The following is a 14,405-nucleotide window of genomic DNA, read 5'->3' as shown; positions in this document are numbered from 1 at the left end:
AGACTTCAGGGGTCACACTGCACGTCATCCCCATGGTTCCAGTCCTTACATCATCTTTAAAAGTTTTCCCATAAGAGGTTTAATTAATGAATTGTCTAATACATAACAACATGCATGTGTAATCAGTACTGCATACCATTATACCTATACCAATTAATAACATTGAAACCCAAATCTAATCTTGTCCCATAGGACTCAAATCATTGGCTAGGTTTAAGGAGCACATATTTTGAAACATTTAAATTTGATCCAGTTCTAACAAGTAATCCACACTTATTCTATTCTCATTCACATCATTTATGACATTACATTAATACTTTCTTTCATTTCTTGGCTCAGCAATACATCAGCCCAAGAAATGTGACTTAGCAAATTGTGGCATATTAATCTCTTGCTAGCACAGAATATATTTTGTAAAGATTTCAAGATATCCCTTACAGATTTCCTCCTGTGTCTAAAGCACTATGCTCATAAGGCATGTGATTCTGTGTGTTCTCAAGGCCTCCAGACACCAGGTAACAATGGCCCACACAGAAGGACAAATCTGAGAATAGTCTTTAAGTTGAAGTGAGCATTTTCTGTCCCAAGAGGTAAAGGTAAAAAATTATGATTAATAAACGTACCCATGCATCTTAACATACAGAAAAATTTAGATCTTATACCTTCTATCCAAGAATATATAGCTAAGATTAGATAGGTGTAACTTTGGGGCCATTATCCTCCACATCCTCCAAGTGTCCAGAAGTATCTTCTGGCCCAGCAGCCATAATTTCATCTGGCTTCACACCATTTTATTGTTTCATTTATGTTTTGAATAGATACAAGGAGTGCAGTGTGACAGCTGGTCTTTGTCAGATATTTCCCTTCAGTGGGAGTGGTCTTTTCAGAGGTGCATACAACTATTCAGCAGCTGTCTCCTCAGATGTTTCAGATGATAGCTCAGGTACAAGGAAGCAAGACTCATGTTGGCTTTGAAGCCCTAGGCCCTATCAGATCTAATGTATCTTGTAACAGCCTATGAGAAGAGCTGAGTTTCCAAGGTTCCTGCAAGGGACTTGCCCAGTGTAAATACACTTTACCAATCAGGAGTCATTTTTATCTTAAGCAATGTTGCCTCATCATGCAGCTGATGAATCTTTTGAGCATGTTACCAAGGCAGTCAGAAACATAAATAAGATTGTTCAGAAACACAGTTGACATACTTTCTTGGGTGGTTACCAGGGGAACAGAGCTAAAATGCTATTCCAAGGTCAAATTCTTTCACAGAGAAAGAGAAAGGATTTCCTTATCTTATTACCTACCACCCATCCCCTTGTTCTTTGGTTAATTGTTTTTTTTCATTAAACTCTATTTTGAGATCATTACTGATTCGCATGCAGTTGTCAGAAATAACACACAGGGCTCCTGTGTATACTTTACCGTTTCCCCAGTGGCAACATCTTGCAAAACTATAGTACAATAATGTGCTTCTTAGCTTTTTTAATACAGAAAAGAAGACAGGTTAGTATATACCTGGTCACCAGGACTTACATTGTAAAATGGGCCATTAACAACCACTTTATTTATTAAATAATTAGGTGATTTTTTTGATCAAAATAACTTTTTAGTATCCATAGTATTTTTATAGGAAATTTTCTACCAAATAATAGTATGACGGTATTTAACACACCAAACAGTGTTATTTGACAGAGTTAACAGTATCTCTTTCACCCTCTCAGCAAGTGTCTCTTTTAGGTATCTCAAACTTAGTATGTTTTAAATTGGATGTTTTATCTTCTCTCCCAAACCAGTTTTACCAACATTTTTAGTAGACTTTATTTTTTTAGATCATTGTTAGCTTCACAGCAAAACTGAGCGGAAGGTACAGAGAGCTCCCATAGACCTCCTACCTTACCCACATACACAGCTTCCCTCACTATTTTTTTTTATATACTGCAGGTTCTTATTAGTCATCCATTTCATACACATCAGTGTATACATGTCAATCCCAATCTCCCAATTCGTCACCTCAACCCTGCCCACTGCCACTTTCCTCCCCTAGTGTCCATACATCTGTTCTCCACATGTGTCTCAATTTCTGCCCTGCAAACCAGTCCATCTGTACCATTTTTCTCGGTTCCACATACATGCGTTAATATGCGATATTTGTTTTTCTCTTTCTGACTTACTTCACTCTGTATGACAGTCTCTAGATTCATCCATGTCTCAACAAATGACCCAATTACGTTCCTTTTTATGGCTGAGTAATATTCCATTGTATATATGTACCCCATGTTCTTTATCCATTCATCTGTCAATGGGCATTTAGGTTGCTTCCATGACCTGGCTATTGTAAATAGTGCTGCAGTGAACATTGGGGTGCGGTGCATGTGTCTTTTTGAATATGGTTTTCTCAGGGTATGTGCCCAGTAGTGGGATTGCTGGATCATATCATAATTCTATGTTTAGTTTTATTTTTTACATCTTTATTGGATTATAATTGCTTTACAATAGTGTGTTAGTTTCTGCTTTATAACAAAAAGAATCAGTTATACATATACATATGTTCCCATATCTCTTCCCTCATGCATCTCCCTCCCTCCCACCCTCCCTATCCCACCCCTCCAGGTGGTCACAAAGCACCGAGCTGATCTCCTTGTGCTATGCGGCTGCTTCCCACTATCTATTTTACATTTGGTAGTGTATATATGTCCATGCCACTCTCTCACTTTGTCACAGCTTACGCTTTCCCCTCCCCATATCCTCAAGTCCATTCTCTACTAGGTCTGTTTCTTTATTCCCATCTTACCCCTACGTTCTTCATGACATTTTTTTCTTAGATTCCATATATATGAGTTAGCATATGGTATTTGTCTTTCTCTTTCTGACTTACTTCACTCTGTATGACAGACTCTAGATCCATGCACCTCACTACAAGTAACTCAATTTCGTTTCCTTTTATGGCTGAGTAATATTCCATTGTATATATGTGCCGCATCTTCTTTATCCATTCTTCCAATGATGGACACTTAGGTTGTTTCCAGCTCCTGGCTATTGTAAATAGAGCTACAATGAACATTTTGGTACATGACTCTTTTTGAATTATGGCTTTCTCAGGGTATATGTCCAGTAGTGGGATTGCTGGGTCATATCGTAGTTTATTTTTAGTTTTTTAAGGAACCTACAAACTGTTCTCCATAGTGGCTGTATCAATTTACATTCCCACCAGTAGTGCAAGAGTGTTCCCTTTTCTCCACACCCTCTCCAGCATTTATTGTTTCTAGACTTTTTGATGATGGCCATTCTGACCGGTGTGAGATGATACCTCTTTGTAGTTTTGATTTGCATTTCTCTAATGATTAATGATGTTGAGCATTCTTTCATGTGTTTGTTGGCAATCTGTATGTCTTCTCTGGAGAAATGTCTATTCAGGTCTTCTGCCCATTTTTGGATTGGGTTTTGGCTTTTTTGTTATTGAGCTGCATGAGTTGTATGTAAATTTTGGAGATTAACCCAACTGACAAAGTTGCTTCATTTGCAAATATTTTCTCACATTCTGAGGGTTGCCTTTTGGTCTTCTTTATGGTTTCCTTTGCTGTGCCAAGCTTTGAAGTTTCATTAGGTCCCATTTTTTAATTTTTGTTTTTATTTCCATTTCTCTAGGAGGTGGGTCAAAAAGGATCTTGCTGTGATTTATGTCATAGAGTGTTGTGCCTATATTTTCCTCTAAGAGTTTGATAGTTTCTGGCCTTACATTTAGATCTTTAATCCATTTTGAGCTTATTTTTGTGTATGGTGGTAGGGAGTGTTCTAATCTCATACTTTTACATGTACCTGTCCAGTTTTCCCAGCCCCAATTATTGAAGAGTCTGTCCTTTCTCCACTGTACATTCCTGCCTCCTTTATCAAAGATAAGGTGAGCATATGTGCGTGTGTTTATCTCTGGGCTTTCTATGCTGTTCCATTGATCTACATTTCTGTTTTTGTGCCAGCACCATACTGTCTTGATTACTGTAGCTTTGTAGTATAGTCTGCGGTCAGGGAGCCTGATTCCTCCAACGCCCTTTTTCATTCTCAAGATTGCTTTGGCTATTCGGGGTCTTTTGTGTTTCCATAAAAATTGTGAAATTTTTTGTTCTAGTTCTGTGAAAAATGCCAGTGGTAGTCTGATACGGATTGCATTGAATCTGTAGATTGCTTTGGGTAGTATAGTCATTTTCACAAAGTTGATTCTTCCAATCCAACAACATGGTGTATCTCTCCATCTATTTGTATCATCTTTAATTTCTTTCATCAGTGTCTTATAATTTTCTGCATATATGTCTTTTGTCTCCTTTAGGTAGGTTTATTCTTAGATATTTTTTTCTTTTTGTTGCAATGGTAAATGGGAGTGTTTTCTTAATTTCACTTTCAGATTTTTCATCATTAGTGTATAGGAATGCCAGAGATTTCTGTGCATTAATTTTGTATCCTGCTACTTTACCAAATTCATTGTTTAGCTCTAGTAGTTTTCTGGTAACATCTTTAGGATTCTCTATGTATAGTATCATATCATCTGCAAACAGTGACAGCTTTACTTCTTCTTTTCCAATTTGGATTCCTTTTATTTCTTTTTCATATCTGATTGCTGTGGATAAAACTTCCAAAACTATGTTGAATAATAGTCGTGAGAGTGGGTAACCTTGTCTTTTTCCTGATCTTAGTGGAAATGCTTTCCGTTTTTCACCATTGAGGACGATGTTGGCTGTGGGTTTGTCATATATGGCCTTTATTATGTTAAGGAAAATTCCCTCTATGCCTACTTTCTGCAGGGTTTTTATCATAAATGGGTGGTAAAATTTAAGTTAATACATGCATAAGCCCTCTGACTTCCCACATACCTGAATATGTGCATATTTTCCATCATTTCCCCTTTTGATTGCAAATCTTGTTAGAAAGCAGTGATGCCCAAAATATCCATCCCTCAATGCTGGGGTGCTGGCTCTTACCTCAGGTTCAGATCATGTCCCTCGCTGTTACATCTCCTTTGTTTTCACCTAGTCACTCACGTTGGAGGAAAACTACGCTGATCTCATGAACAGGCTCAGAGATATGTTAATGGGGAAACACTTTATAGGCTATACATTTTATCACTTACACTCAATTGTCACAGAAGCATTGCACATGTGCTGTTAGCAGCAGACTTAAAGCAAGCAGTGTCACATTTCATGAGTAGTTATAATCTGTGAAAATTTCACTAGATAATTTTCTTTCCATTCAGAACATCAGGGCAAAAGCATGGTTAACACAATAACTGTCATAAATACAGACCTTAACTAACAGAAATAGAATTTAACATCCACTAAAACATAGTCTTTTTTCTCTCTGAAATAACCCTCATCTCCACCAAACACAGCAAATCAAAACTAGTTTGTTTGCAATTGACCATATCAGCTCCTTCAAGCTGGCTGAGGTAGAAGTCCTCAGGAGTCTCAGACTGAATTCCCCAAAGGCCTCTCAAGGCCAGGAATGCCATGACAAAAGCCTGCCATAAGCCTCCACCTCAGTGGATTTCTGTCTTCTAGAGGTATCCCAAATATCAAGATTCGTGCACATGCCAGGAGACAGTCTTTCCCATTCACCTGATAAGGCTGCTCAGAAACCAGGAGTCCCAGTTTTTGGAGGGACTAGGTAGAGAGAAAAGAAAAATGTTTCAATTCTACCCTCAGGAGTAGTTTACCCAATTGCTGTAAGTCACAACTAACTTGAGGGGAAGGGCATCCCTCTATCTGGAAAACACAGATCAAAACTTTCCAGACAAAACCCATAAATATTATAACCATATTCACCAGTTCACTCAGTAACCAATCCTTCCATTAACTTTTTACGAAGCCATCAGGTTTTCCTTTAGGATTATTTAAGTTTTTACCCAGTTCTGAAGTGTAATCTGAAATTTATCAGAGACCTGTTATTAGCAAAAGGTCGTTCCTATGAATCTGGAAGATGAAGCACTTTTGCAAAAGCATCAGAGTACAACAATAACTGTCTACAAAAGACAAAAGACTTAAAAAGTCACAGTTAAACATATTATCACAATATAAGCAATAAAGAATCTTGGTTATAGTAACTAGGATTATGACTGATTATAATCTTAACCCTTAAAAACCTTAATCTCTCACCAAAACCAAAAAACAATTGTGCATTTCCTGATTGGTAAGCTTAATGCTTTAGTCTTATTCTCCTAAGCAGGCAAAAGTAGATAAACTTAGACCTGCCCAGCAATTAATGTTCCAATATTTTACCTTTTTTGAAATGACTTAGTCAATGAATTCTCTTCATGTAACTTAGTTTAGTTTCAAGTTACAAAAATCTTGAGAGACTATTTTAGATAGACACTCCCAAAACATAATTATTCCCATAAAGAATTTTAAAATCCTTGCTCCTTTTTGTTCATTTACTCTTAGAGATCACATATGATTAGATTAAAGTTCCTGAGAACCCAGGTAGATCATATACATCTCAAAGGTACAGGAAGAGAAATACCAATTCCTTCAGAGAGCTAGCTTAACCAATTACAGAAGGCTCACTTTGATACAATAGCAGAGCCATGAGGGGCCATTGTTCTCCAGATCTCTTGGCCGCCCCCATTCATCATGCACAGCCACTACAGGGTCCCACATACTAGTAGACATCCACTGCAGTACTACCCCTGCAACTTTCAGGATTACCCCCTCAACTTTTGGACCCCACGTGTGAATGGCCGGCCACCCTGGGATAAAACCCACAACTTTCAGGCCCCACAAGCTAGTGGACAACCCCTGCAACATTCCATTCCCCATCCTGTATTTCCCAACATCTCCGTGCTCACAAGAGTTTCCTTGTTCTCCTGGCTGGCTCTGCCAACTGTTGGGCTGCACCCAGCAGGCCTCTAAGGCCTACATTTGCCCAGTTTAAGACCAAAGAAGAAGCCTGGAGTCAGCAACAGAGACATCAGTGGCTTAATGGATGGTAGGGGGTGTAGTTTGCCAGTTATAGAGGGAATTACATCAGTTTGGCGCATTAGTTACCAGGACCCATACTACCCCTTTGATAAGGACAATCAGTAGCCTGGGCCTGGGGCAAGCATGTAGGAAGTTCAGTCGTGTGAGTAGGGTATAGGGGAAGCAGGCAATGGTTGAGCAGGGGATGTTCAGAGAGGAAGAGAACCCCTATCCTGAGTGGCCTGACCATATAAATGTCATCAGTAGTATACCATGTCCCTGTTCCCTCCTTCCTGATCCTCTCCTCCCCACTTCATGTAGTAAAGTCAGAGTAATTTATTTACCTATTTGGCTTTGAATGATTTCTTTACCAAAATATTATATTAGATATGATTTCTTGAGACTACTTTTGGCTTCATTATGACAATTTTTAAGGATATAAGCTGAATTTATTTACGATAGAAATTTCTTGAAACAACTGGATCACTAGGCAGTTCTTTGGTCTTTTTAAGTTCTATAGGGAGTTTGTGTTGTAATCATGGCTCTGTATTGTGGGATTTGATCTGCATCATCAAGTCTGAATTCTTAAGGGACATCTGCAGTTACTTTCATGCAACAAAGATAACCTCACATCCTTCTTGGCAAATATATCCATCCACAATACAGGGGCAAGTTTGTGCCTTTATATCAGTTGTATGTCACATTTAGAAATCATGATGAACCTGAACCAGTAGTTTTTGATGAGCAACAGGATATGCTTGAAGTTTAGAATGAATAAAAGGTGGCCTGTTTTGACGGTGGGCTTGGCAATACACTGTGTACCTCTGTGTGGCTCACAAATGAAAAGTTAATCTAGAAAACCAGATTCATTTGGAATCAGATTTCCTAAGTTAGACATAGCCAGCTTTCAATATTCAAGTGACAAAAGGTCAATGCCGAGAACAAAGTCATCTACTAGAAGGCCAATTGACAATGTGATAGATAAAGTTCATATAAAGCCTAGCTTTCTGCCCTCAAGCACAAGGAGACAAGATATTACAGGCAGAACACTAAGAATATCTACTAGGCTACAATATCCAGGGAATAGCAGGAAGGGCTTCTTCAGCTCATGAGAGATGGTGCTGGACTCTGATGGAAACCGTGGCCTTGGAACAGACACTTGAAGGACAAGTTAGAGGAAAATGATTCCATGAAACTTGAAAATACCTCCAATGGCCGTGAAATGGAGCAATCCTTGCTCCCTCCAGGGAGAACAGTATCTGGGGAAATGTGCCAGGAAGAAGGATGAGCCTTTATTCCAACATCATTGAGGTGAAGCCAAACTTTTCCCTCCATATGTTTTTTGTTTGTTTGTTTTTGTTGTTTTTTAAACATCTTTATTGGAGTATAACTCCTTTACAATAGTGTGTTAGTTTCTGCATTATAACAAAGTGAATCAGTTATACATATACATATGTTCCCATATCTCTTCGCTCTTGAATCTCCCTCCCTCCCACCCACCCTATCCCACCCCTCTAGGTGGTTTGTGTCCAAATGGTTTTAATTGGCTCACAAAGAGCTGTTCCTGTTGGCTAACTAGTGCTAGATGGAAGTTGCCTGTGGGGAAGTGGGGGTGGTGTCTTTAGGGAGTCCCAGCTGCAGAGAAGAGGCTCCTGGCACAGGCCTGGCCTCTGCTAACTCAGGCCCTGGAGGGTGAATTCCCAGACACAATCCTGATTTCCTGGCTGCTCCCAGGGGGGACTCTGCCAGCCTGGCACTGCTTTGCTTCTATGGGCAGAGGTCCCTCGAAGCCCTGCATGAGGCTGAGCTTTGATTTATGACCACTTCATGTCATGTGTGACTCTCACATGCAGGAAACCACAACAGAGGCTGATTCTACCTGGACCTTAGAGTAAACCCCTTTGCTTATTTCCCCTTCATTCCCCTTAAGTGGTTGAAGTAATGCAAGGAGCCAGTGAAGATGGTGTTGAAGGTGGCCCTCAGAAGTAGGAGGTTTAAAGACTCGAGGCTCTGGTAGAATTAAACAGCATATAACCTCACACCACAGCCAGTCTGAGCAAGACAGAGGCCTTTCCTCTTTCTGCTAACACCACACTGCTGAGATTTCTTTTCCCCTTCAGACAGGATCTTCTGTCTGGTGAATGATGATTTCTCCCTTGAGCTGAATGAGTGGGGACCATGTAGATAGAGAGTGATTTTCCCTTTGACTTTGTACCCTATTGTAAGTTCACTGATTTCTCTCTATCCTCATGCTCCTTCTCACAGCCAACTTTTGACTGACAGTTGAGGGAGAGATGGATGAGCAATAAAACTATATCCCAAACATGGCTCTTTTCATTCAACCCTGCTGCTTCTTTGGGTCCCAGAATGCAGTGGAATCTTTCTGTGTTCTGGAGTAACCTTCTCAGTACTTTAGTTCCCTAGATTTAAATTTTTACCCTTCTGATTTTTTTTGTGTCTAGGAATGTTCACTTCCCAGTTTACCATTAGACTTGCATACCACATCATCAGTGATTTTTCAATACATGATTATTTGGGATGAACAAAAACTCTACTGAGCATTGTATGGGATGTGCCCATGCATAATCTATGGTATTTTATCAAAGTGAATATGTAATGTAATAACCAGAGGAGACGTATGCAGATATGGGTAATGCAAGGAAGAATATGATGAGACCAAAATGAGTCATGTAACCTTAAACACCAACATTAGTCCATGTTATTATATCTCAAACATTTGCACTAAACTACTTCTAAAATAAAACTTAACAGTTCAGAACACTACATTGATTTTGTCACATGTAGTCAGGTTCCCACTGACACCAACATACATTTGGGAGTTCATTTACTACAACCAAGAAGAACTGTGTTGTGTGCTCAGTACATGTCTGTGAGATGTAATTAGTAAAGAAGTTAAGGGGAATGCACAATTATTAGAGTCTTTAAAAATCAAGGGAGGGCTTTCCTGGTGGCACAGTGTTTGGGAGTCTGCCTGCCGATGCAGGGGACACGGGTTCGTGCCCTGGTCCAGGAAGATCCCACATGCCGAGGAGCGGCTGGGCCCGTGAGCCATGGCCGCTGAGCCTGCGCGTCCAGAGCCTGTGCTCCACAACGGGAGAGGCCACAACTGTGAGCGGCCCGTTTACCACACACACACACAAAAAAAAAATCAAGGGAGTTTTTCAGCAGACGAATGAAAGAAAGAGGAAGAGAATTAGGAGAAAGTCATGGAACATATAATTATGTGAGTTGATGACAAACAAAGTTGTAAGTATGGCTCGGGGCCGAGTCATCTTGGGCTTGTATTTGAAGGTAATACTTGGATTTATCCTGGCCTCTTCAATATTTCTATAAGGAGTGGCTGACAGGATGTCATCAATGTTTTAGGAGGATTAAAGTGATCCTGTGTGCAGGACAGATATGTGTAGGGGGAAGCAGGAGGCAGTCAGAACCACGATAAGCCTGTTGCTGTGCTCATGGTAAGAGCTGGTCAGTGTTGGGACCAAGTGGGAAAGAAGGTGATAGTGAGGACAATGAGTACTGATTTTTCACGAGAGTAGAGAAGATTGAGAAAGGAGAGAAGGCCAATGAGGAATTGAAGGCTTTTGAAGAATGACCACTGGAGATTTAGGTGAGTGCTCCCTGGACACCAGGGAAGACGAGGTGGGAACCCTCAGGTGTAGAGTAGGAAAAGAGGCAAGGGCTCCTAGAAACTTTCCCCATGGATTGGAACAAACTCTGGACTTGGAGTCAGAAGTTCTGGGTTCTAATCCAAATCCTGTAATTAATTCATGTTTTCATGTTCCTAAGTTGTTATAGGAACTCTGGGCAGTTTAGCATTAAGGGAACCTCTGCTTCTCTTAGCCCATCTAAATTTGAAGGGATACCGAGATTTCTATGAGGAATTCTAGCTACTGTCTGAGGCTCGTCACCCTCTGATACCCATCCCTGACACCCATGCCAGGCAATAAACCACCAAGAAGTTAGATTGGTTGTGGGGGAAGAAGAATAGTGCAGGGCTAGGTTCTGAGCTGTGAGAGGAGAGGGTAGGAATTGAGCCTAAGACAGAGGAAAAGTTAACTAATTCAGTAATGACCAAAGACCCTGAAAGTAACAGCACCATTTGTAACCAATAATTGCTCATTGTACAGCCCTGGAAAAGGTAACTTTTCTGTGACTCAGTAAATTGGGGATAATTTAACATCTCCTAATGTGAGGCCATAGAGGACAGGTGACACTGAGGAGAGCCAACTCTAAAGTTTTCTGAAATTCTCAGACCATATAGTAGCCACTGTCTCATAGGGTTGCTGGACCCAATCCTGTCTTTTCCTGAATTTTTGTTGTCTGTAAAATAAGTGTTTTTAAATCACACCTTTTTATACATAACTAATGGTTTTATGACTTATGAGCACCTATCAGCCTCATATTTAAAAGCATGACCATGATCACATATCATTAATTACAGGAATAGTCATGGGTAAATTTACACCTATAGGGACTCAGTTTCTTGGTCTGTAAAATGAAAAAAATGTATGCTATCAAGAGTCCTCTCAGTTCTAAAAGTTTTAAATTATAGAATATGAAATTAGTTTCCTTAAAGCTCCCTTCATGTCATGATTTCTCAAGCTGTAGATGAAGAGATTGATGTGAGGAGTCACCACTGTGAAGATGACAATAGTCACCACATCTTGCACTGAGTACGAGGATGAAGGGTGCTTATAGTCCCCCAGGATTGCCCCATAGAACAGGGAGACCACAGTGAGGTGGGATCCACACGTGGACAGGGCTTTCCTTATTCCATGGGCAGATGGCAACTTCAGTACATTAGAGAAGATGGAATCATATAAAATGATGATACATGTAAATGGTGTCATAAATACCAGTTCACCCACAGTGAATACCATCAGGTCATTGATAAAGGTATTCAAACAAGAGAGTTTTAGAATAGGATAAGGGTCACAGAAAAAGTTATACACAGCATTGTTGGAACAAAATGTGAGTTGCACCATAAGAAGAGTGTGTAGGAGACCATGCAGATTTGTACTGAGCCAAGATGCAGCCACCAGAAGGACACAGAGTTTGGGCCTCATGATCATGGTGTAGTGGAGTGGGCAACAGATGGCAGTATAATCATCATAGGCCATCACACTGAGGAGGAACCCATCTCTGTTGATGAAAATGATGAAGAAGTAGATCTGGGTCGTACATTCCATGTAAGAGATAGACTTGCTTCACAGTATGTGATTCACCAGCTTCTTGGGGATTGTGACTGATGAAAAGCAGATGTTGACACAGGAGAGGTTGGCCAAGAATAAGGACATGGGTGTTTGGAGATGACTGTCACAGCTGATAGCCAAGACAATGAGAAAGTTCCCAATGAGGGTGACCAGGTACATCCACAAGAACAGCCCAAAGAGAACCTCCTCCTGCTCTGACTGCCCAGAGAGTCCCAGGAGAATGAATTCTGTGACTCCAGTCTGGTTGTCTCTGCCCATGTCTGCAGGGGAGAAGATGTGGTCAAAAGTAAAAGGAAATATTTATTTAATTAGGCTCCATATATTGTTTACAGATTACAAGTTTTTAATGATACCAGATCCAAAATGTATTTCTTAATTAATAACACTTCAAATATAAAAGTAGATGAGATTGATAATGTCATCATTGGAGCAAATTTTTTATGATACTGTTTTGTCATTGAGAATTAATTCACATTAGATAATTCTATGAAGCGAGTTTTAATGAAATAAATAGCTGTTTAATTATCTTTGATTTCATGCAGCTTAATTCATACTTCAATAACATTTAATGAATATCTGGTATATACAAGTTATTTTCACATACACAATCTCTTTTAATCCATATCATCCATATATATATATATATATATATATATATAGGCCGCCTCACATGGCTTTTGGGATCTCAGTTCCCTGGCCAGGTACTGAACCTGGGCCACAGCAGTAAAAGCCTAGAATCCTAACCACTAGGCCACCAGGAACTTCTGTAATCCATCATTCATAAGTGAGGACCCTGAGAAGAAGAATCAGAGATGAAGAACCTGGGATTCAGGGAAATTAGGTGATGACAGATTAGATTGAAAGAAAGCGTAACATTTATAGTCTTGAAACAGCTGAAATGCCCTTTTCTTTATATTCCTCCCTAGTTTTACTTCCAAGTTTCAATTATCAACCATTTATTGAGACTATAACCAAGTGCCAGGCAGTGTCTTCCTGCCTTACATACATTTCTTACAGATTTAAAATATGTAAATTTAAAAAATAACAAGCTTCATTAAGCAGAAGGGAAAAATGAAGCAATGAGATTTAGCTATTTGTTTAAAGTCATAAGTTTTTTACCCGAATAACTTTATACAACTCACTCAAATTCATTCTGGATCTCTCTTATTTTCTCAGGATTATACTAATTCTAGGCACTGAAGGATCTGCCTGGCAGTTTTCCCTCAACGTTGTAACTGGATAGCATCAAAATGTCATTGCAGTAGCTCACAAATGTTGGCTTGGATGAGCTAAGCATGCTAGTGAGTTTGCTATGTACTGCATTCTGTGAAGAGACTTCTTTTCTCCCTGTGCTGGCCAAAACAGGATCACTGGTATTTGTATTATTTTTGAAGAGGAAAAGGAGATTCATAGAGAAAGTCAAGTTATGGGGGCATATCCAAGTGATAATCCCAGCCTTAAGGAATTCATGCAGGCAGAAAGAGTCAGATAGAGAATTTTGAATATGTAAGAATACACAGTATTCGAATAGTAAAGAGGAGAGGAGATGGCATTTCAGGGGAGGAGATTTACAGGTTAAATGTCTTGACTGACTGGGATAAAGGATGTCACAGGCAATACTTTTAGGAGAGTGGTTGCAGGATGTATATAGTATGGTGACTATAAAGTATCCAGCATTTTGAGAGTTAACTTAGTAAAACCAATGTAAAATTCTGAGATCTGAAGCCATTTTCTCATAAATTATATCAGAATTAAAAGGTAGAAAGGCAGTAGTTGGCAGTACCCAGAGCTATTGAAAGAAAGTACTTCCGGGAAAGGATGTCGAATGTAGAAGTGGGGTACAGGGGTTGCATCAAGGAAAAACCAAAACAATATTTGTGCAGACTTTTTCATTGTGCTCCAAAGAGTAGATGTTGATATTAGGGTCTTAATTGTAAGCTATTTCCCATAATGGAAATGGTAGTAGAATGTGAAAGAAGTATAGCAGGATGGTGTAGGGTTTTTCCTATTGTCTGGGAACTGGCAAAGGCAAAAACAGGTGTACAGGCTCTAAATAACCCAGACTCTAGGTCGAGAGATCTGCCAGCATTAAGGTTAGCCACTTCCTGTCAATGTTTGCTGAGATAGTCCTACCAGGAGTACAAGCAACGTTGGCCCCAACCCCCAAGTCAATATGGTAAGAGGGCCTGGTTTCATATATTAGTCCCTTGTGAATCTCTTTAGTTTGTGA

General features: G+C 39.7%; 1 protein-coding gene across 1 annotated transcript; it reads right to left on the bottom strand.

The window, feature by feature from the left end:
• Positions 1–11,503: 11,503 nt before the first annotated feature.
• On the bottom strand, positions 11,504–12,433 carry LOC309797638 (olfactory receptor 1f45-like; the record flags this gene model as incomplete). The annotated part of the gene is given in 2 exon segments (XM_082646099.1): positions 11,504–12,169; positions 12,173–12,433. Coding segments are annotated over 2 exon segments (927 nt in total).
• Between the last annotated feature and the right edge of the window lie 1,972 nt (positions 12,434–14,405).

Source organism: Mesoplodon mirus, assembly GCF_964341445.2.
Source record: "Mesoplodon mirus genome assembly, contig: HAP1_SCAFFOLD_814, whole genome shotgun sequence".
Classification (NCBI taxonomy): Eukaryota; Metazoa; Chordata; class Mammalia; order Artiodactyla; family Ziphiidae; genus Mesoplodon; species Mesoplodon mirus.
Note: the sequence above shows the minus strand (reverse complement) of the source record. Positions and strands in the feature narration are given on the sequence as shown.